The sequence below is a fragment of the Culex quinquefasciatus genome, chromosome 3 (assembly GCF_015732765.1).
Source record: "Culex quinquefasciatus strain JHB chromosome 3, VPISU_Cqui_1.0_pri_paternal, whole genome shotgun sequence".
Lineage (NCBI taxonomy): Eukaryota > Metazoa > Arthropoda > Insecta > Diptera > Culicidae > Culex > Culex quinquefasciatus.
In genome coordinates this window covers 169296427-169319865 of record NC_051863.1, presented here as the reverse complement: position 1 = coordinate 169319865, position 23439 = coordinate 169296427, and the positions used below count along the sequence as shown (strand labels likewise).

Sequence of the window (23439 nt, the reverse complement as noted above, 5' to 3'; positions counted from 1 at the left end):
GATAATTTATAAATGGAGCACCCGCAGTCGAGCAGTTTTTGACAGCTCGCTCCATAAGAAATACATTGTAGAAAATTTAATTTAATAAGCAAAAACTGCTCGAATGGAAGTGCTCCATTGAACGATAATCGATTGAAAAGCTGCTTTTAGACTATCTGCAGCGCAAAGTTTTATAATTGTTTCAAATTGCGAGAAGTTTTAAATTTTTAGAACTGGCGGAAATGAAACTAGCACACGATGTTGTTTTCACAAAATACACAATAAATTTTATACGGAATTGAAAAACCGAGAAAAAGCTCACTAAATTGGTAAAAAAAATCGGTTGTTTTTATAACCGATTTTCCACCAGACGCTTATGTAAAGATTACACAGAAGTCTGTTGCCCGGTCGGCCGATTCGTTGGCCAACGAATCGGCCGAAACCACCCGACTGAACCCGACTAAGTTATTGTCGGATTTTTTTTACGGGGGAGGGGGTAAATACAAAATTCTCCACAAAAAAACGTATTATTTTGAAAATATTCAAATATTCTTAATTTGCAGTGACGCGAAATTTTGCAGGTTATTTGAGAAAATTGACAGCTGAAATCTCTAATGTATTACTACACTGATGTTTTTGGAAAAACAACCCAATGACATTTTAATGATATATCATACGTAACAAAAAAATTGCAAAACACAAAAAAAATAAAAGTTGACAGGAAAAATATGAAAAACCAAAACTCAAAATTCATCAGTACTTTATTTTTCAACTTGAATCATATGAAAAACAATACTACATCTCCTCCAAAGGCTCAAGTCCCAAAATTTCCATTCCACGCCGGAGAGTCTTCCTCGTCGCTCCAAACAGCAGCAACCGTTGCAATCGCCTCTCCCGCGAAGGTTCGTTCATCACGTGCAACGTCTGCAACGCCCGACTTGTGGCATTGCACAGCCCAAACAGATAGTTGACCAAGATGCAAGCTTCCCGACGTTCGGCTGCTTCCGCCAGGACATCTTCAAATTTGACCAGTTCGCAGACTAGCGCGAGAGCCTCCGGTTCGGGCAGGAGTTCCGGTTTGCACTCGATGGCGGGTTGTTCGGCCGCGTTCTTCTCCAAACTCGAAAGTCTGCAGTGGGTGTACTGAAGCTTGATGCCGGTGTCCCCATCGGATTGCAGCGCGCGGTCCCAGGAAAAGTCGTAATCCCGCGTGCGACGTTGTTTCAGGTCGTTCACCACGACGGCGGTCGTCCGAGGATGGTTGCTATTTTGGGATTGTTCAAGGCGTTTGATTTCGTCGTTTTGGTGTTGAGTTGTTTCTGCTTCATTTGGGCTTCCGCTTCGTCCAGGATGTCCTTCAAGAAGACGACGGTTCCTTTCCGAGTGCTCATGCCTAGAACTCGACCAAACTTTACGTGGCTAACGCTGGCTGCGTAACTTAGGTTTAGCTGTTGTGCGATGGATATTAGAGCTGAGAAGTGATCACTTTGGGAGTTGTCTACCACGTAGAACGCGTTGTCAAACCGGAACCGTTCGAACCGATCCATGAGGGCGGCCACGTCACGCGTCAGGTACAGCGTTGTCCCGTCGCTTTTCACGATGGGAACATTGCGATTTCCTACTTTTACCACTTTTCTTCCATCTTCCTGAGTGACTAGAACTTTTTGTTCTTGCAAGAGATTTATTACGTGACTGATATCTTTAACTCCATATTGGGATTCCCAATGATACTGGTCGAATCTAGTTCCAAGTCTCTCATAAACCTGTTTCAGCTCATCAACCGTGTACGATCGAAAGTCTGACCACGTGTCGAGTTCACTGAATGTTCCGTTTTCCAGTTCCGAAAAGATCTGCCTTGCTCTGTCCTGCAGTTCGGGACTATCCTCCGCCTTTCCATAAGCATAAACGTACGCTTCGTACAAACTCTCGATAGGATTTCTTCGAATGTCCTCTCTAGACAAGCCTTTCAGATCAACGCCCAGCTTCAAATACCCAAACTGCGTTCCCCAATCGCCCAAGTAGTTCAACCTGACCACATCATGTCCCAGATGGTCGTACAGATTGGCGAGAAAGTTCCCAATGATCGTCGATCGTAAATGTCCGGCGTGAAACGGTTTGGCAATGTTTGGCGAACTGAACTCAACCAGCGTCTTCGGTGGATTCGCCAGACTTTTCCTCTCCAAAGACAAATTTCCCAGCACTTCGTGGACAAACCGATTTCGGTGCAACCGGCAAACCAGCTTCTGGTTGCGCCCTTGCTGAACTACAGTCGCATTCTCGATCAAATTGTTCCACTCGGGACAGCCTTCAGTCGACCGGAGGTTCCCGATCTCTTGGGTGATGGGCAGGTGAAGCTCCGGTTGGCTGCTAGCTTTTGAAATGCAAAATAGGGGTCGGTTCGTTCGCGATTCCTTGCCGACCAGCCGAGCAAGGCCATCCGTTATCACTTTTCGGTAGTTTTGCGACATCTTAAAGAAATTATTGAATGATTTTTGATTCTATAGAATTTACGGGAACTGGCTTACCTAACTATTCTATGGAACCGATATTAAATTTTCCGAGAATATTCAGTTTTGTTTGAGACAGTCGAAACAGCTGATAATTTGCGGCACTTTTGTTTTGATTCTTGACGTTTCTCTGCAGATGCATCATGTTGTATGATTCTGCTCGGGTCGTGTGACTGCACTGGTCCAAAATATAGAATTAATTTTAAATACTTTCCACATAAAAGCTCGTAGCTCGACCAAAAAAAAAAGGATCAATTTGAAAAAAACTTTGTTTTTTTTAACGCTATAACACGAAAAAGCATTATATTTTTTATTTGTATGTTTATGCAGTCATGTAGCATACACACATTTCTAAACCCCTGATAAATTATTGATGTGTGTGTGTGCAACCAACCAAACGGGACCACGCGGTCACTTCTTACAAATTGAGTTGTTTCCATGTATTGTAGATTTGACATCCTATACATGCAAATAACTCGCATAGGCATTTGGATGGTGTTAGCTCTGCCGAGCTTCGGTGACCCATTTCTACGCAGGCTAGCCGTGCGCGAGGTACCTCAGCTTGAATCGACAAGCCCCGCTCTAAAGAACGTTTGCATCAATCGGCTTCAAACGTTATTTAGAACTTCCGAGACCTTGTCAATTGGACAAAGACCCAGCGCGTATATAGTTTGTAGTAATAGTATTCCTAATTCACCAATCCAAAGGACGGGGGATCGAACCCCGTTTCGAGTGACTTTGATTTTTTGTTCATATTTAGAGTTTCAAAAATTCATATTTCCTTAACATCATCGTTTGGAGCAGATGGGAATCGAACCCAGCATCATTCGCTTACAAAGCGAACAGCGTAGCCAGTCAGCCACGGCTGCTCAATATTTCAATTGGAAGTTTCTCACCCGAAAAGCAGCATCATCCGTCAAACCGGCAGCGATTACACTCGCATTGGACTTGACCAAATCGATCATGGCGTTGAAGCTTGAAGATATCAACCGGAATTGATGACTCCCGTCGGATTTTACAGGTCATCATAAAATCTGCAGGAACATCGCAGGAACCCACCACCACTGCACGAACATTTTTCCCAATTTTTCGAACCGGAGGATAATATTTCCGTGTATTCTCGGACACCGGGATTGACACCCATGCTTTAGATTTTGCCATTTGCTTTCAATTTTTTTTAAACCAATCAAAACAAAAAGAAAATCTTTTTCTTCCCCACATCAGTCATCTTCGCATCAGAGCAAACGCTAAAACTCTTCACAAGACTCTCTTTTCATTTATTCTCCCCCTGATAAATTATTGATATGCCAAAACCCAGTCACGAAATGTTCTAGCAGAGTTGGTTCTACCAGATACCTGCTAGAATGATAGAATATTGTTGCTATAGCTATAGTTTGCTGTAAGAATATCCCGCTTTGTTAGAACTCTGATAGAGGGGGGGGGGTAATTTTCAAAAAAGAGTCTACCTCAGTGCACAGTGGGCGAAATGGAACCCAAAATCGGACTTAAGGTGGAGCCGTCGATCATTTTTGAAGAAAGTTGATCATCACTATAAAATATTCTGTATTAAATTAAATTTGACGAATTTCAGCACCAAAAGGAATCAGCATGTGCCGGTTGTTGCCTTCTTGAAGCCACTGAAGGAATTTTTGATCTAAATCAATTGTGCTTCAAAATTTATATAATTTTGTGGCACAGTCATTGACGGCCTAGTTGACAATCATTGATTAATGACGATTTTCATAACTTCACAAGGAATTGGATAATCGCTACCAAAAGGAATCAGCATGTGTATTCTTAAAAACTTGTTAGCTATTCTTAAAAACTTGTTGAATGAATTTTGTCAAAATATTGAAAGCGACGCAAAATTTATATCTTTGAACGAAAAATCATGAAGTCTTCACGTTAATTGAACGCGGCTGGTTCCTTGGTATGAAAAATAGTGTTTCCTATGTAAAAAAATCCGGGGAATCGATTGGAGATGGTTTCATCCACCGCACGAAACGGTAAAGAGTCAATTTTGCCCCAATTTCTCATTTTTCTAAAATCGGTCTATATTTAGAGCGGAGGCTTTATCGGCCATCCAAAATGCACGTAACTTATGTGAAAATGTCCCATAAATCCAGTAAAATAACCACTTGCACCGCAAAAACATCTAGGGTCCATTTAACCCCAATTCCACTATAAAAGTATTTTTGGCCGTTTTCAAATGTTAGTTCAAATTTTAAAAATCTGAAAATATTTTTATCGTAAAGATCAGACAATTTTACATAAGAATGACGATTTGCTCTCGATAGTTTGACACATTTATGTTGATATAGAAATTAAACTTAACAAAAAGATTGAAGAATCAGTTTTGGGCCAATTTCCAAACGTAGAATAAACTGCCATTTACATAATTTTTATTTTAATCAACTAAAATGTGTCAAACTATCAAGTGCAAATCGTCATTCTTATGTAAAATTGTCTGATCTTTACGATAAAAATATTTTCAACCGTAACATTTGAAAACGGCCAAAAATGCTTTTATAGCGGAATTGGGGTTGAATGGACCCTAGGTGATTTTTAACGGTGCAAATGGTTATTTTTACTGGATCCGTGAGACATTTTCACATAAGTATAGTGCATTTTGATGGCCGAATAAAGCCTCCGCTCTAAATATAGACCGATTTTCAAGAAAAAAAATGTAAAAACATAAATAATTGGGACAAAATGGACCTTTTGCCGTTTCGTGCGGTGGATGAAACCATCACCAATCGATTTCCAGGATTTTTTTACATAAGAAATACTATTTTTCATACCAGGGAACCAGCCGCGTTCAATTAAGTCTGATTTTGGGTTCCATTTCGCCCACTGTGCTGTGTTTTTCAACCTTTTGCGATCCATTCCCCTCTTGACTGGTTTGCAAGAACTTCATATCTCGTGTGAGTTTTCGAAAAGCCGTAAGAGCCTCCGTGGCCTCCAGCACTAGTTTTCGTTTTTCTACAAAATGAAACAATATTTCATTTGTTTTAAGTTTAGGGCGACTGGAGGATGTGTAGATGAACAATCTCAAGCATTTTTGAAATTTGTGTGTTCGTAAGTAGCTCAAATACCGATGGAAAAGGGGCTTTGTTTATTAATGGCTCTTACGTCTTTTTGAAAACTAATCCGAGATATGTACAAATATTAAATAAAATTAATACTTGCGGCAGAAGACAGATTACTCTAAAAAATGTGAGGAATTCAAACAATCTTAAATAATATTTGAAAAACTTTTCTCAATTTCCAATTATTTTTCAAAAAATTGTTCTTGTTACAAGTGTACATAAATCTCACGGAAACCAGCAAAAATAAATCGGTCACAAAAAAATCTGCTTATGTCCAAAAAAAAAATACAAATGCCTGATAAATATTAAAAAAACATTCATTTTTTCAAGAAATTTCAAAATTCACAGAAATTGAAACATTAATAATTGGGTCCTAAAATGAAGCTTAGATTGCTCATATTATTGTTTACAGCGATAAAGCTTATTTTTCTGAGTACAATGACCCTTTGTACGAGCACAAAGAGTTTAAAATGGATTTTTAAATCAATTTTGAAAAATTAACCTCGCGTTCCTTCTTGACAGAAAAGCTCCTACTTGACAGCTCGTTCAAAGGGGACCATCCATCGAAAAAATGTTGTCTTGTCAAAAAAAAATTTTGCATTAAAATGAAAAAAAGTGATCAGAAATGGTTTTTAATCGTGTTTTTTACCGTTGTACATAAAAATTGACATAGGACTTTAGTACCCAATTATTACACATATTGTTATTACTAATCAACGAAACTGAAAATTGCAAAGAATGTGTCACATAATGATTTTTAAGACATTGAATTTCTATTGAACCCTCATTCCCCCCTCATGGCCAAATTGTACTTATTAGAAACGAGGGGAAATTAAAAAAATCCTCACCGGTTGAGAAACACTGATCTACCTGTATGGTCCATAAACAGAATGAAAATGATCTAAAATGCCTTGAGAAGAAATTCTGGGGTTTTTTTAAAGGTCCAATAAACCAAATTTTCAGTTTTTGCTTTTCGGGTGTTTTCAATACCTCTGACGGTTTCAAAAACACCCAAAAAGCAAAAACTGGAAAGTTGGTTTATTGGACCTTTCTTTAAAAAAAAATTATAGAAATTTTCTTACAGATTTGGAGTCTTCGCCAAAGTATTAAATGGAAAATTATTGAAAAAAATGTGCACAATGTGGAAAATATATCCATTTGTTATTTTGCACAAAAACAAAAAAAAACAAAAATAGCTGAAAAAATTGGGCAAAACCCACATTTTTACCATTTAATTCTATCTTAAACGTATCATCACTCAAAATCAGGATAAAGCTAAATTTGATTTGGCTTTTTTTTATCTACGTTTTTAAAACGGCTCTGAAACTACAAACCGTAGAAGTTATTAAAGTTTATCGCTCTTATTTGTAATCCTCTTGTAATCAGAAACGTCCAAAAGTTACATAAGACAATTTAGGGTATAATGGCAGTGTGTGAACTGAAAAATTGGTTCTCAAGAGAAAACTTGGGCAATAAAAAATAATCCAAACTAATCGATAGGGATGTGATATCTTTCACTGGCAACTGTTCGCATGCTGCATTCGCATTAGCTTGTATTTGCTGTATCCTTTCTAGTACATTCTGATTTTCAATAATAATGATGTTTTAATATATATTAAATATAGTTTCGGTGACAACAAAAGCACTTTCTTGGTTACCGTTCGTCCAGCGCGTGCGTTTTTATTTTAATTCACGTTCACACGAGAAAGAGTCTAATCCTCGTATAATAGGAGTTTGTTTTTTTTTTCTTCTTCTGAGAGTTATGTATTAATTAGCTTTGCCTTTTTTAAATCTTTTAATTATATACTTTTTCCTGACCACTACAACTACTAAACGTTTTTGTGTGTACTTTTTTTGTTTTTGGTTGCGATTTCTAAAACTGCTGTGAGTTGTGTATGGCTGCCGAAATTAGAAATTAAATAGTTAAAATACAAACATACAAAACCCTTCCTACAGATCTAGCGGCGGCACGCACTAGCGAGCGTTCGGTGGTGCAAACTTTGTACAACCTAGAGTTGGCGCTGTGCTCTTTTAGGGGTGAAACTAATTATTGGAATGAAACCATCCAAAGTTGTACATTAGAAACGAGGGGAAATTAAAAGTTTTAATTTTCTAAAATGCGTGGTATTTATGTTCCCTTTTTTAAATGGCATAACAGTTACCGTATCTTTTGGCCTAAATCACTCGCGACTTTATCATTTTGACGAAAAAGAATAATTTGCTTTCTGGAACTGTAAGCTATTGTTGTTTTGTGAGAGTTTCAAAATAATTCTATGGACATTTAAATTGTTTGGGATAAACCTGTTGGGTGGTTATTATTTGCGTGCTCGTTATACTCGTTTGCCGAGTTCCAATCTGTAGTGTTTAAATCGTGAGTTTATCTTAAACTTTTTATTTTTAAAGGGTAATTTGCGTCGTTTTATTAGTTTAAAAACAGTTTGGAAAACAATATAAATATAAATACAATCATCAATAGACTTTAAATATGGCGTTATTTTAGCTTTTGTACGCCCCTGTCCTGGCCACCGGAATGCTTCCCACAATCCGTGAGTCTCCGGCGGCCTGCGGTCACGTCCGTTACCGTCACACTAAATACACATCATCTTACACGCACACAACAAGGGTGGTTTGTTGGCCTTTGCATCCAGAAAAACACAAGAAACAAACACATCTATCACATACCGTAATGTCGTCGTCGTCGTCGTTCAACCTGAATGTCCAGGCTCTCCTCCTCACAGCGCCAGCAGACCGTCGTCTTCGTCGGACTTCTTTTTGGTGCTTTTGGCCGTCCCGGACCCGACCTGGCTCGAGATCGACGGCAGGTTGTCGGCGACGGCGGCCCGCTCGGCCAGGAACTTCTCAAACTCCTTGCTGGTGAGACTTTCCTCGGGGCCACCACCGTTATTGCCGGACCCGGTGGCACTACCGCCGCCGCCCTCCAGCTGCTCCAGGTGATCAATGTCATCCTGAGGAAAGAAATTCAAGAAATAGCAAAAAGGAATTATGATGGGGAGGGTCAGTGTAATGCTACGGACTTACCGGATTACCCAACCATTGCTCCATTTCATCAAACTCGGAGTCGCGGGCGTTCTGAGAGTGTGGAGTGTGTTTTGGTTTATGATGCGAATGATGGTGAGCAAGCGATCCCAAATATGCAGCATGATTGAAGTGGATTTGAGTTAGTTTTAGAGTTGAAAGAGAGAAATACCACCGACAATCACAAAAAAGAAAAGCGAAAAATTTGTAGAGTTTGAGTGTGAAAAATATATACAATTGGGAAAACGAATGCTGTGTTTTGTGTGTTTGTGTGAGCTTAAAAGTGTGTGTGTGTGTTACAAATCGTGATTCTCTATTTGTGTGTTTATCGAAGCAGAATAATAAATAACAAAACAAATGTACAATTATTTAAATTAAAAAAAACAAAATTGAAAATACACCAGAGCATAGAATGCAATGCTAAATATTTTGCCAAATGATTGTCATTTTATTTTACTTTTACCAAGATTTAGGTTTTGATCGCCTCAAATTTCACAAACATTCTAAGTCTCAAAGCCTATCTGCGATATCGAATGCCGCCATGTCCACCATATTTGTTTAAAAATATGTAGTTGATGTGGATTAAAAGCTGCTCAGATAACAATAATCTTTTTCATTGTTTCTTGATTTCTGTGATTTAATTTCTCAACGAAACCTCAAAACAAAAAAAAAGAGAGTACATATTGATTTTGAAGAGGGTTTTTGTACCAGTGCATTTTTCTCATTCAAAAGATTGCTACACGGAAAACGTCTTTCTCGGAGAAATGGTTTCGCCGCAGACTGGTGGCAAGCTTGTCAAAAAGTGAACCTCGCTTTTGACAGTCCATATAGGGTGAACGCTCCATAAACTGGTTGCGCAAAATAGGGTATACAGGCCATTTATGAGTTAATTTGAAAATAAGTTAATTTAATATTTAGGTTTGTAATTTGAAATTGTTATTTATTGTCTAGTTATTTATTTTTTGTTAAGACCGAGCCATGCGGTAACGCTTCCGCCTCTTAAATGGGAGTTCAGAACCCGGTGCGGACCAACATAGTTGGTTATCGTTTCCCTACTGGATTCGATTTCTAAGTAAAGTAAAAGTAGTTTATCGTCACAAGCTGGACATTATCTTTTGGAAAATTGACATTTAACACTAAAATGCTTTAATGAGTTAACAATAAAAATGTGAACGATTGACTTCGTCCTCAAAAGGCTGGATAATATTTTATTTTTTCTAGTTATTTATTTTTTGATAAAACATATTCAAAATGAATCATGAAAAACAAAATTTAAAATATTTTTTCACAAAAAAAACTTTTTTTCAATTGCACATTTGCTGCCTCTTTTACCCTATATTTAGCGTCAGAGGGGTAAAGCGACCAAATAGCGGGGTCCACGGTCCAACCAATGTGAGTATCGCGGCCCATACATACAATTTGACAATCTTGCCATCAGGCTGTTTCGCCGTCAATATTATTTGAGTCGTTACCATAACCCTTTCAGGCCTGATTTTTTGTTTTCAATATTCAGTAACAACATTTCAAAAGGGCGAAACCTACGATCCTGCCGTTTCGGGAAAATCAACATTCAAAATTTTGCAATTCCGATCAATTCCTATTTCCACAAAAAAGCATGAAAACCACCATTTTTTTCAAAACGTAATAGAAAATAGCAATAATTTCATCATAGAGAGCAATTTGAAATTAATTAAGGTGTTTTTGCTATCAAAAATTGAGAAAAACAAATTACGCCTTTTTGAAGAGCGTGCCTTCATTTTCGCCCCACCGCTTAACCCAGGTTACGCCACAAAGCAAAAGTAAACAACAGATTCGCTCTTTTGTTTTTATTCATTTTTCGGGTTTTTTTTAAGTGGTGAAACAACTATTTTATCATTGTGAAACGTTACAGTCAGTGATAATAACAGTGATATTTGCAACCTCAGTGATAAAAAATTGGTCTAGAAAGCCTTCATAAGGAGTCCGATTCAGGCCAAGACTTGTTGAGCTAGGATACACCGTAAGTAGCAAGTTGGTTTGACGATGTGGTCTATATTGAAGTGACGTTCCTTGGGGTGTCCCCGCCGGAAGTGGGAGACATGACACCCCGCGACACCATCCTGCCTTCTCAATCTTTGCATAGCTTCGATGGTTACGGAGGCGATGATTTTGTACGGCATTCCTCCTAAACCTCCCTACACTAACTTTTTGTCCTGCAACTGCTCGACCCAGAATCTCCGGATGTCCCAAGAACCGGTAAATTATGGACCTTCGTATCTAGATTGTGAATCCAGACCAGATCCGATACTACAATAATTGAAATTAAAAAGTTATGTATTTAGGATCATACAAATCTGTGTTTGTTGTGGAATTGTGGTCAGAGACATCAAAACATACATTTTGATCCATTTTGAGGATTGTCAGGTTAAAATTCATTAAATTATAACGAAATTTTAGTGTTTCTAAATAAACGTTGGTACTTGCAGAAAACACTACATTCGCCCCTCGTGATTGGATGAAAACACAAGGGCGGAAACTCAATTTGGTTTGTTTTGATTGATGTTGTTGATTAGCCCTTTTGTTTTTTGCTTGTAAAACTACATATTTTCGGAATTTTGTGATGATGGAGGGTGTTTTAGAATCAGTTTTGTTCGCTTTATATCAGCGATTCTCAACGGGGGTACCGGGCCTACTTGATTTACATGGCAGGGGGTACCGGCCTAGAAGAAGGTTGAGAATCGCTGCTTTATATGATTCTGACAAAAACTCAGTTTGTTTACATCTGAGGGTTTCGCCCTATTGAAAGGTTGTTACAGTATTCTTTATGTTAATGATACATAGAATAGTTATTTTTATAACGAAAATATTATAGGCTAGTTTTGGAAATTTTGATGTTTGGGTCATATATGACCCAACAGGGCTGAAAGGGTTGAAAGGGGTTTGCTTTTAATAATTAATTAAAAATTAATAATTATTCGAGTATCTATCATAGTAACTTATTCAATTAAAATATATAAAAAAATATCTTTTAAACACAATTCACACAAAAAAACACAAAACATTAAACAACATTCGAACAAAACATTCCGTCAGAGCATACGTACCAATGGTGCCGATTTGTTCTGCCCTGTAGAATCTGCCTTGGGTGCGTCCTTGCTGTTGTCCCTAAAAAATCCAAATTATAAGTAATTACCAATCTTCACACAAGACCTCGTCAAATCTCCCTCACCCGGTGGTATTGCGCGACTGGGCAAAAATGTCAAACTCGTCCGTCACCACGTCCGGTTGACCAGCCGCCGCCTTCCCGGTGCTGTTGGCCGCCCCGGACTGGGCCGTTACGCTGCTCAGCTGGGACAGCTGCGACGCCGCCGTCAGGTTGAGTCCGGCCATGGCACCGGTTACGCCAGCACCACCACCACCGGTGGCTTCATCACTCAGGTCGATCAGCGATTCCTTCTTGTCCGCTGCTGCCGCCGCCGGGGTTGGAAGTCCCATGGCCGCGCCAAGGATCGCCGACGGAGTGGTCGATGAGGCCGTTTTGGGATCGCGGTTCTTCTCGAAGCGGGCGTGCCGCAGGAAGAGATTGTTCAGCTCGTCGTTTAGTCGGAGCAGTTCGGCGGTAAGCTCGTCGTGGTTCACCTTACCCAGCAGTTCAACGATGCGGTTTTGCATTTCACTGTGGGTTTGAAAAGGGGTCTTGAATATCTCAGGCTTAGCTCTACGGGGGAAGGGTTACATACCGGCAAGTTGCGACCAGTTCGGTCAGCAGCTGATAGTCGGAAGGATCCTCCTGGCCGGGTTTAAGTTCCGTCAGCATGTCACCCAGCACGGTCATGTTCATCGTGACGATGTCGAGCTCAGATTGGAGTTTAGCTATTTGGTCTTGCGACATGGACGATGGTGGCGGCATCTACCAAGAAAGAAAGCATCATCAATTATTCTCTTAACGAAAAAGTTCAACGACTTACAGCTGGCGAGCCTGGCGTTTGGGAAGCGTGGTGGGGAGAAACAGATATGCTGCTTTCGGTGGCCGCTCCGTCTGGAACACTCTACAAAATCGAAAAAAAAAAAACAATTCAATATTCATTCACCAACCAAACCCTTCACCACCACACAACTCACCCGCTGAGGAGTGTAAATCGGTGCCAGCGAGTCCAGGTCGGTGGCGGGAAACTCAATGCCCTTGTTCTTCAGCTCGTGGTACACCTGGCACACCCCGTTCAGATCCGGCTGCGAGCGGAACGCGTCCGCCCAAACCTGAATCAAGCTCAGCACCTTCTCCTGCACGATGGGCGGCGGGTCGTTCTTGGGACCGATCAATTTGACCAGCTCCTGGATGAACTCCTTGGTGGCCACCAGCACGTGGAACGCCTTGCCGCAGTTTTTGACGCACGTTTCCAGCACCGTCAGTGTGTACATGATGACGGTGTAGTTTTTCCCGGCGTTCTGCGTTAACCGCTTCCGGATGGCCTTCATCGCGTCCCGCGCCCCGTCCGAGGATTCGTTGATCAGATCGCAAATCTCCATGTTGAGCGCCCAGTTCTCGGACGCGAGGCTCGCATCTGTCGCTTGTTCTGGAAAAACGGTTTTAGTTAATATTAAACATTGTCCTTTGTCATACCGGTCATGTCAGTAACATAGCTACATTTCACGTTTTTGCCTTCCCCACCTTACTGAGCAAGGGCTATAAAATCACTTGGAAAATAAACTTCTTAATTAGACCTCCTAGACCCACCTTCACGTATACCAATTACTCAGGACCAAAATCTGAGCAAATGTCTGTTGGGATGTCTCGGTACTGGCTGAATCAATTTTGACCGTTTTGGTCTCATTCTTCTTTTTTTATATTAAGATATTTTTCTTCCTTATGCTTGTAATATCAACATTTATTTAAAAAGGACAAAAATTCTTAATTTGATTTAAAATGCATAATAAACTTAATACAATGCATTCTAACTAGTTTACAATCGATTATTTTTTTCAATTAACTATTATTTTTAAGCAGTATTTTGTTTAGCCCCCTGTTTTTTTTTTGAGACCCCCTTTACGTTGGCTTAATTTAATTTAAGTACAGTAGTTGTTCGGTAAATGGGCTAAGAACATAGCCCAGTCACCGAATGTTGCTCGTTAACTGGGCTGAACAAAAAATAACGAGGGGACCACCGATGCATAATATTTTCCAGATGAAATATAAAAATAAAAGTTACTCACATTTATTTACAATGCTTATTTTTCATATTTCTTTAGTTGTAACTTGAAATTAAATAAAATTTTGAAAAAGTTTTTTATTTATTGAATATTATTTTTGCATCCATTAACACCTCGATCAAAAATTGCACTTGATTATTTCGGAACTGGCAGATATGATTTGAACCGATTTGACCATTTTGGTCTCTTTTTTGGTCCCATAAGTCACTATCTAAAATCATGATGTTTGATGTACTTCAAAAGTTTTGCTAAAAAAAGCCGTTTTAAACTTAAGTCCGAAAGATTGTAAAAATTGTGGTTTTTGAAGAAAAATTGTCATTTTATAAATTTTTGGAAAGGTATTTGAAATACCTTTCCAATGAGCCCAAAAAATTGAAGATCTGGTAATCCTGCCAAAATTTATAAGGGCATCTCCACCGCAGAGATCTAATTGCGTGGCAAACCTATCGGTTGGATCCCCAGGTTTAGCTTTGCTCCGTAGCTAATACACGTTTCCGCACCGCTGGGAGCTAATTTGGCTACTGAATCAAGCCCACCGCGGGGATCTAATTTAATCATTTTCCAATTTTAGCCGTTTTGTTGATCAAAATCAATGAAACTATGTTCTATTATTATAGAACATGCTTCCAATTGCATTATATGTCCTAATTGTTTGCTTACATCAATAAAATATCATTTTCATATTTTTAAAAGAGTTCATCCGATTTGCTCCCGACATGCTTGCACCCCAACTTTCGCACCGCGGGTAGCAAAGCTAAAGCTAAATAAGCCTTCGAGTTCATTCAGCGAAGAAAAAGTTCATCGGGGATCCGTCGAGTAGCCAAGATAGGTGCTCGAGAAGTCCCCGAGCTTACTTTACTTTTACTTTTACTGCTCGTACAACCTCCAGGTCATGAGCTGTCTCCAGATGCGCTGCCACTGGACTCGGTCCTGGGCTGCTACTCTCCAATTCCGCTGCGAAACTCCCACACTTTCCAGATCTTCCTCCACCTGGTTCAACCACCTTGCACGCTGCGCCCCCCTCCGCCGCGTTCCAACCGGCTCCGAATTGAACACCAACTTCACCGGATTGATTGTCTGGTTCGGTTGGCGCGCATCCAGCGAGTCCGGCATTCTTGCGACGTGTCCGGCCCACCTGATTCGGCCAGCTTTGACGACCTTCCGAATACTTGGCCGTAGAGTTGCGCCAGCTCGTGGTTCATCCTTCTACTCCATACAGTGTTCTCACGCACACCGCCATAGATCGTCCTAAGCACTCGTCGCTCGAAAACTTCAAGCGCTTGCAGGTCCTCCTCGAGCATCGTCCACGTCTCGTGCCCGTAGAGGACGACGGGTCTTATCAGCGTTTCGTACATGGTACACTTTGTACGCCGGGAAAGGTGACCAGACCGTAAGGTCTTGTGGAGTCCGTAGTAGGCACGACTACCGGTGATGATGCGCCTCCGAATTTCTCTGCTGCAGTTGTTGTCCGACGTAACCAACGATCCGAGGTACACAAACTCCTCCACAACCTCGAACTCGTCGCCGTCGATCGTCACGCTCGGTCCTATGCGAGTCCTAAGGGACTCGGTTCCTCCTGCCAGCAGATACTTCGTCTTCGCAACATTCACCTTCAATCCAACCTTATCCGCTTCCCGCTTCAATTCAGTGTACCGCCTGGCCACATCCTCGAACGTTCTGCCGACAATGTCCATGTCGTCGGCATAGCAGATGAACTGGCTGGACCGGTTGATAATCGTGCCCCGCATGTTGAAGCCCGCTCGCCTCATGACACCTTCAAGCCCAATGTTGAAACAGAGGCCGGAGATACCGTCGCCTTGTCGCAGTCCCTTGCGCGATTCGATCGGGTCGGACATCGCTCCCGAAATCTTCACGCTGCACCGAGCCCCGTCCATCGTCGATTTCACCATTCTGATCAGCTTCCCGGGAAAGCCGTTCTCGTACATGATCTTCCATAGCTCATCGCGATCGACCGAGTCGTACGCGGCTTTGAAATCGATGAACAGGTGGTGCGTCGGGATCTGGTACTCGCGACATTTTTGGAGGATTTGGCGCAGCAAAAAGATTTGGTCCGTCGTCGATTTCCCCTCCACAAAACCGGCTTGGTACGTCCCAACGAAATCCTTTGCTCGCTCCGACAGACGACAGAAGATGATCTGAGACAGCACTTTGTAGGCCGCGTTGAGAATAGTGATGGCTCGATAGTTCCCACATTCCAACTTGTCCCCCTTCTTGTAGATCGGGCATATTACTCCCTCTTTCCACTCCTCCGGTAGCTGTTCTGTGTCCCAGACCTTGACTATCAGCCGGTGTATACAGGCCGCCAGCTTGTCCGGGCCCATCTTGATGAGTTCAGTCCCCGAGCTGCCGGTGGCTAATTTTTACAGCGATTTTTACAATGATTTGTATTTGTTTGGGTTGAAGATGCATTTATTTTGATTATCAAATTTTCATGAATATTAAAGAAATGAGTAATTTGGTTCAAAACGACTCTATTTAATTGAAAAATGGTGGAGTTTATCATTTTTTGTATTTTTAAATAAAAATAATCAGCCACCTATGTTTAATATAAGCAAACCATCACAGAAAATTTAAACATGAATGTTCAAAATTTAAAAATAACTAAACCGATTTGAACATTTTTAAATTATGTATTAAAATTTGAATTTATATGTAATTGGGCCAATTTAAGTTTGTAAACAAAGGGTGTATCTTGCTCACGTCAGTGGGGAGTAAGATAAAATTACGAATGCGTTTTTTTATTATTTATTTTTTTCATTTCATTTAAAAATATTTTGAATAGTTGTACCGTAAACTCTGATACGCAAAACTCCATATAAAAAACGCCTAAGAAACGGTAAGGCCACGAAAAGATTTTTCTTAAGCGGTACGCAACTAAAAGTAACAAAAACGAAAAGTGGCGTTTGACGTTTCTTCGCGCGGCGCTTGTTTACAATATGTTCTGATGAAAAAAAAATCGAAGAATTAGAATTTTCCTATTTGAATGCGACTGAAAATCACAAACGTTTTTATAATCTTGAACTCGAACCTAAATTAGCTCTCGCACAAGTACCGCGGTGGGCTTGACGCGGGTGCCAAATTAGCTTTGCAATGCAATTAGGTCCCTGCGGTGGAGATGCCCTAAGCAGTAAAGTATTATTTATACACTTTTTAAATGCCGGATCTCAGATATTTTGATGAAAAAATATCCGGATTTGTCATGCGACCCATCCTTGAATTGGCACCTAATGAAATGACCTTTCTAACTATATGAATGTAAGGAAGGCAACAACCATCTATAGGTGAATTAAGTATTGTCCGTTTCTCTCAAAGATACACGCCGCGCGGCATTCCAGAATGTGTCGAAGACATTGCAGACAGTGATTTTCTAGGGGAGATGGGGGTAAGACGGCCACCCTAAGGGAGAAGTCTAATAAAATTTACACAACAGATTATTTTGATCTCAAATTACGTACATATTGTTCTACTACTAATCCATTATAGAAATAACATAAATTAGTTGGTCTAAAAACCAATTTTCAATACTTTTCAGCAATTTTAAAAAAAATAATTGAAATCGTGTATATATGAAATACGCGGGGTAAGACGGCCACCCAAGTGGGGTTAGACGGCCAGTGCTATAAATTTACTTAATAACTTTGCTAAATCCACCCAAATACCTACATGGTTGGTTGAACAGACTTCTCTGAACATCATAACTATTTTGGTTGAAAAAAATCAGGTTTCAAATGTGAAGGAAAATGCTGTATAAAAAATTTAATATTTTGGCTCAGTGAATTTCATATTATTGCGACCACATTTTATGAAAAACTGTGCATTTTTACTACAAAACAAACACAATTTGATGCAAAATTATTAGTTTGTGTATTTCGATTAGAATAAGTAAATCAAAATTATGTAAACAATATTAAATTCGCGATTTTTATAAAAAGTTTGATAGGATTTCATACTGTTCAATGAGTGTTGCTATATCACAGTAAAAAATGTGGTCGAAACGGTAGTTAACAGCATTTTGATTAAAAATGGATATAGTTTTATCGAAAATGCTTTTTCTTTATCTACAAATATGTCTTAATAGTCAAAAACCTTCAAAAATATAACCTATATCAAATAAAATCCACAAATTACGAGTGGCCGTCTTACCCCCGGAGGAGGTGGCCGTCTTGCCCCAAAATAAATTATTTTTGTAAACATTTTTTGTAAATAGCTCATCGCATTTTTTAAACTTTTTCAAGGGACATAATCTAGGGAAAACTTCAATTTAACTTGAAAAAATATTTGAAGACAGGAAAACATATTGTTATCTAACAAAAATGCCTAAGTTGTAATCCATGAAAATTACATCCAGTTTCAAGTTCAAAAATTATTTCTTTATTTTGAGCTATTTTTATACTATTTCAAACAATATTTTTGGCAAAGGTGACTCCATATGCATTATTTAGCATGAGGAACAGTATTGCTAAACATTTTAGTAATATTAATTAGTATACTTATTAAAACAGTGGGGTGGCCGTCTTACCCCGCCTGGCCGTCTTACCCCCAGCTCCCCTACACTTCTGGAGTTTTTTTTGAAAAGGTCCAATAAACCAAATTTCCAGTTTTTGCTTTTTGGGTGTTTTTAGAACCGCCTTGAGTCAGGGGTATTGAAAAACACCCAAAAAGCAAAAACTGAAAATTTGGTTTATTGGTCCTTTTCAAAAAAAAACACCAGACTTTAAGTGCAATAAAAAACATTCCTGGCAGCAATGCTAACCGATTCAAAGAAGAAGATCAATAAAATCAAAACGCGCAGTATGTTTTTATTTTTGGAGATTTCCTTTACGTTGGTTTAATTTAAATCAAGAACTTCAAAAATATATTTATTTTTTCAGTTTTACAATAATATTACACCGCTATAATATCAATCGCTCTCCCCATTGAACTTTTGTTCTTTAGAAGGGAACACGAAACTCGACGGTAACATTTCAAAAGGTATCATGTACATTTTGACACTTTCTGGGTTATTGTATATTCTGAAAGTACTTCTAATAAGCTACCTCTCCACCAAAAATGAGCAAAAGTTACTTTAGTAAAGTCTGTTTAATCATAATTTTAAATAAAGTAACATAAACAAAATCTCTGTCATCAGCAGTCCCTGTTTATATAGCCCTGTAAACCTGTCAAACAAAAGGCTACATAAACCTCGTGACGGAAAAAAAGCAACATGAAAAAAGCGCCATGTACATTCGGCGAAGAAAAACGAATCATAACAAAGCGCCCCCCTCAGTGACAGCAGGGTGATATCGACGTTGGTGATTTCAAAAGAAGTTATGTTTGTTTTTCTCAAATAAAATTATGGGAATAATGTTTTATTGAATATGGATGATCAAGTATCAACAAAAGCAACGTTTTTCATCGTTTGTTATCATTAGAACATCTTAATTTGCTTTTATATAAAAATGGTAATTGAAAATGGATGCTCAACATTCAAATGCGTTTTTCTCAAAACGCATGGTTTGTACATGATGCTTTTTGAAATGTTGGCATCGAACTAGTTTACGTTGGCCTAAACTAGTTTGCAATTCAATGCAATTTATTTAAGTTGAAATTTAAGATTAACTTGAAACAATGTTTGCATGTTGCTAAAATGTTTTCCTATTGTTCATAGGAACTCTTAAAAAACTGGAAAGAAACTTTTGAGATGAAATTGACGTTGGGAAATTATAATTTCGATAATCGGGAAAATCGGGAAGTACAAAATAACCCAAAACATCATCAATTTCACTTAAATGCATATCTTGTAAAAGCCTTACACTCGTCGAACCTGTTGTTTTTCAGCATCAGGTTGTTATTGGCCTGTACTTGCACAGCTATGGGTACCCCCATGCTTCATGAAGTTCGCTGCACATAAAACATAAACCACATCGTGTTCCTTCGCGGTTCGTAGAGCCCAAAGCTCCCAAATCGAGCTGCTAATGAGAACCGACGTTGTGGAAACCACGACGCACCACCGTCACAGGCATGATGCACATTCATTACCTGACTGATTTTAACCCTTTCTTTCCCCTTTTGGATTGTTGAACTAAAAAATTTCAAAAATAGGGTTGGGGTTCGATTTGGGGTTGGTACGGTATGTCCACGCGTTCTTCTTTCTCTGTTGATTCTGTCAAATGAGATGCGTTCACAGAAACCACTGTAATTTAGTTGCAATTTGGTGAGATCAGTTTTCGGTTTTAAGGAGTGAGAAAATAATCATTTGTATAACAGCTTCCAAAGGGTTAAATGCTTCTCCCCCATTGCCCCACTTATTTCACGTGTGAACACACCGTAAAAGTAAACATAATCGAACCACATTTTCCTCGGTCTGGCGGCAGACGGTTGGCGCGGAGTTGTTGTTGTTGTTTTTCGAGAAAAAAGAAACAGACCGCGCTCCAAGAAGAAAAATGGAGACTTAGTTCAATTGACCCTGCCGCTTCAGAAGTGTGTACACAAATCAAGATGGGTAAAAGAAAGGGAATGGAAACCAGGCTACAGTCTAATCGATCGCTCACGACGCCACTTTCTGGGTTCACGGAAGCGGAAACAAATCGACGCGACGAGATGAAGCCACAGCACGCGCCGGCCGTAAACTATTCAACCGTACCTTACACCACTTGGAAGGGACGTTTGGGACTGTTCTATATCTTATTTATGAGCAACGGCTTTTAGCAGTTTGTTTTAAACACAGAGGCGATAGAACTCAATCTTTACAAAATAGTTTGGGAAATCAGAACAAAACCGTTGTTTATGCAACAAGGTGCAAAAGAAGATCTTTTCAGCGCGCAAATAAAAAAACAATACAAAAGGTTTTTCAGTCTACAAAACATTTATTAGTGAAGTGTTTAAAAATCAACTTGGTTATGGAATGTTTATTGAAGCTGAACAAAAAATCAATGTATTTATTTATTAGTTGTCTCTCAGATTGTTCCAGCACATCTTTTCTTGAAATAAAAATTAAAAAAATACAACAACGTTGACAGCAAATTGCACAAAGATAAGATAATTATTGACTGCTTCATGTCGCACACTTTTCTTTGTCCTTTCTCCCACAAAGTAGAGCATTTGTCACGACCTGGTCCGAGCTCGACGATCCGTGGACAAACACAAACCAACCAATCATGTGACCATCCCAGGATTTGCTTTCAAAGACATTTGTCGTTTGTTTGAACTTCTATTAGGGTTTGTAAATAATGATTAAAAACATTTCTGCTGTTTTGTAATCATGCTAATTTCGACCTAATCACGCTCGCTGACCAATCCCCTGAGCAAAAAGCTTATCTTATCACCGAGCGAAGAGGTGACAAAGTCTTATCTCGCTCTACCAGAATATTTTCCTGAACTTACCGATCCGCTGACCCACCGGTGTCGAGAACGGGTTACCCCCGAGGGCACCCACGTTGAAGAACGAGGTCATTCCGGGTTGCTCGCTCCTCTCACTCTCGCTCCAAGACAAGATATGAACTCTAAATGTTTTTCCTTCTTTTCTCTTGCGCCCAACACCGCACTGAAGAGCGATCGATTTTCTTCCACTTTAACAAACAAGCTGGACTCTTGATCCTCCTGCCGCCCCCGCAAAGAGCACCGACCGCACTTTTCGGGCTTTTTCCCTCTTTGGAGTGGAGTGTGACAAATCTTTTTGCTCCAACTTTTCCTGCGTCACTTTCGTCACCTTGTTTTTCCCCTGAACTATCGGAACCACACGTAGAGCAGAGAAGAAAAAATGCCCTCACGACGTAATCCGACCTGGGAAGGGCTGTTCTGCTATGAATCACCACCTCCAGCAGCGACCACCAACGGCAACAACAAAATTAAATCCAGCTTGCTCTTACTGGTCTTCCTGGAGCACAACCGTAATTGCGTCTTCAGTACTTGGTCCAAATTGGTCCACACGGGCACACACACACACGTACGCAGGCGAACCTACGGAGCACCGACCGGACCCGGGGATGCTCTTTCGTAGTCGATTCCGAAGCGACTGAGGGATGGCACGATAATCTGGAATGATTTTTGTTTTTCTGAAATGTTCGTGTTGTGACAGATGATGACCAATTCGATGATGATGCAAAGACGATGACGGTGGGGATGCCAGTCAACAGCGTTGATGGTCTGTAAGAAAACGTGAAAATCTCTGTAATTATCACAACATTATTTGCAACAACATTTCTGGAGTTTTTTTTGAAAAGGTCCAATAAACCAAATTTCCAGTTTTTGCTTTTTGGGTGTTTTGCAATACCCCTGACTCAAGGCGGTTTCAAAAACACCCAAAAAGCAAAAACTGGAAATTTGGTTTATTGGACCTTTTAAAAAAACTCCAGATTTTTGGAAGTTTTTGTCCACCCTCGAGGATCCTCTTCATCAACCATTTCCCACTGAGAATTTTGGCTCGAGCCGCCAGTCGATCTGACTCGAGATCGAGCCTGAATCGAGTCGAAGCTCGAGCCAAACTTCTCAGTGGGTTGAATCCTCTTAAATTGTAGAGTAATTTTTCAAAAGTACCTAGGGGAAATATGCCCATGTTAAGTCTAATAAGCGGTCGTGTTTGAATGATGCTGGATAATCTGGATAGTTCCTTGAAATTCACTAAAACCCAGTACACCAACGAGTAGAGCAACTTTTTGTGAACATTTCTGTTTATTTTCACTTTTATTAAAAGTTATGCCACAGAGTAATCCAGAGCGAGCAGTCCGAACAAAAGTCATTCAAATGTTTGGCTCCGTTACGGGTTTACCCTTTGGAATCATAGCAGCTTGTGGCGTTATGTTTTGAGCGTTACCAGGTCAAGAAAAAATTTCATCATAGTAAACTCAGGGTTTTTTCTACTTGACTTTGTTTTGACAAGTGCAATGCTTTGAATGGTTGTTGGAAATGTGTGTTCCTTTTTTCAAAATTTATAAAAAATATTCAATTTTGAACAGGGAGAAAAATCTTAATCTTTGTTTGCAGTTTTCCGAATAATCAAATACTTTGAATTGGATGTAGAGAAGAAGAATGCTGTCGGTGTTTGGGCCTACCTGGAGTCACTTCGTCAGCTCAAATTAATGGACGATGAATTAATTAATAGCTGAGTCTCGAATGCTCGTAGATCATTTTCGGTCTTGTTGTGACAAAAAATTTCATTTGGAATTACAAAAATACACGTGAAAAACAATACATTTTTCTTCAGCATTGTATTCAGTCGTCACTTCCGTCAATAAAACTGCCAATGTTTCTATTGATAGAAATTAGGAAAGTTAGACAAAGATGAAAATAATATATTTATAAAAACAAAAATCTTTAACACAACAAGACGTAATGTACCTCCAAAATTAATTGTGTCAACAAATCCATATCTTTGTTGTTCCCTTGACGTTGTTCGCCAAAAATTGCTGAAATTAATTAACGAGCCTTTCAGCCATAAACGCTGTTTCGGCTCGGCAAGAAACTATCAAGTAAACCCCAGTATTTGCCGATTCCGATAACAAGCCACGCAAAATTGCAACACAGCGTTCGGTCATAAGTAGAAAATCCGACTTCAATCGGTTGGTGCACCGTAAGAAGTAGGAGCACTTCCAGCAAAATAATCTCACACTTTATTGTCAAGAGAGTTTTCAGGTGAATCTTTT

General features: G+C 39.6%; 2 protein-coding genes across 4 annotated transcripts; both read right to left on the bottom strand.

The window, feature by feature from the left end:
* Positions 1-722: 722 nt before the first annotated feature.
* On the bottom strand, positions 723-2604 carry LOC6044665 (probable arginine--tRNA ligase, mitochondrial). Its single transcript, XM_001862109.2, is given in 3 exon segments — positions 723-1229; positions 1232-2447; positions 2505-2604. Coding segments are annotated over 2 exon segments (1671 nt in total). The 5' UTR covers positions 2505-2604; the 3' UTR covers positions 723-774.
* Positions 2605-7111: 4507 nt separating this feature from the next.
* Positions 7112-21880, bottom strand: LOC6044664 (TOM1-like protein 2). 3 transcript variants are annotated; one of them, XM_038259326.1, is made up of 8 exons: positions 21182-21880; positions 12713-13164; positions 12559-12639; positions 12331-12500; positions 11820-12266; positions 11695-11755; positions 8615-8665; positions 7112-8541 (listed from the first exon to the last, which is right to left on the bottom strand). In XM_038259326.1, the coding sequence occupies exons 1-8, from the start codon at positions 21249-21251 to the stop codon at positions 8308-8310; spliced, it is 1566 nt and encodes a 521-aa protein (XP_038115254.1). In that variant the 5' UTR covers positions 21252-21880; the 3' UTR covers positions 7112-8307. The 3 variants fall into 3 exon arrangements, with proteins under 3 accessions (XP_038115254.1, XP_038115257.1, XP_038115255.1); XM_038259329.1 differs by lacking the exon at positions 21182-21880 and adding an exon at positions 20442-20463; XM_038259327.1 differs by lacking the exon at positions 8615-8665.
* Positions 21881-23439: the final 1559 nt, after the last annotated feature.

What these genes read in the sequence shown, in the direction of transcription:
- LOC6044664 (XM_038259326.1), bottom strand. Translation starts at nt 21,251, where the DNA reads ATGACCTCGTTCTTCAACGTGGGTGCCCTCGGGGGTAACCCGTTCTCG. An exon ending in AAACGCCAGGCTCGCCAGCT is followed by an intron (nt 12,501 to 12,558) that starts GTAAGTCGTTGA and finishes CTTTCTTGGTAG; the next exon opens with ATGCCGCCACCATCGTCCAT. An exon ending in AGAACAAATCGGCACCATTG is followed by an intron (nt 8,666 to 11,694) that starts GTACGTATGCTC and finishes CCACACTCTCAG; the next exon opens with AACGCCCGCGACTCCGAGTT.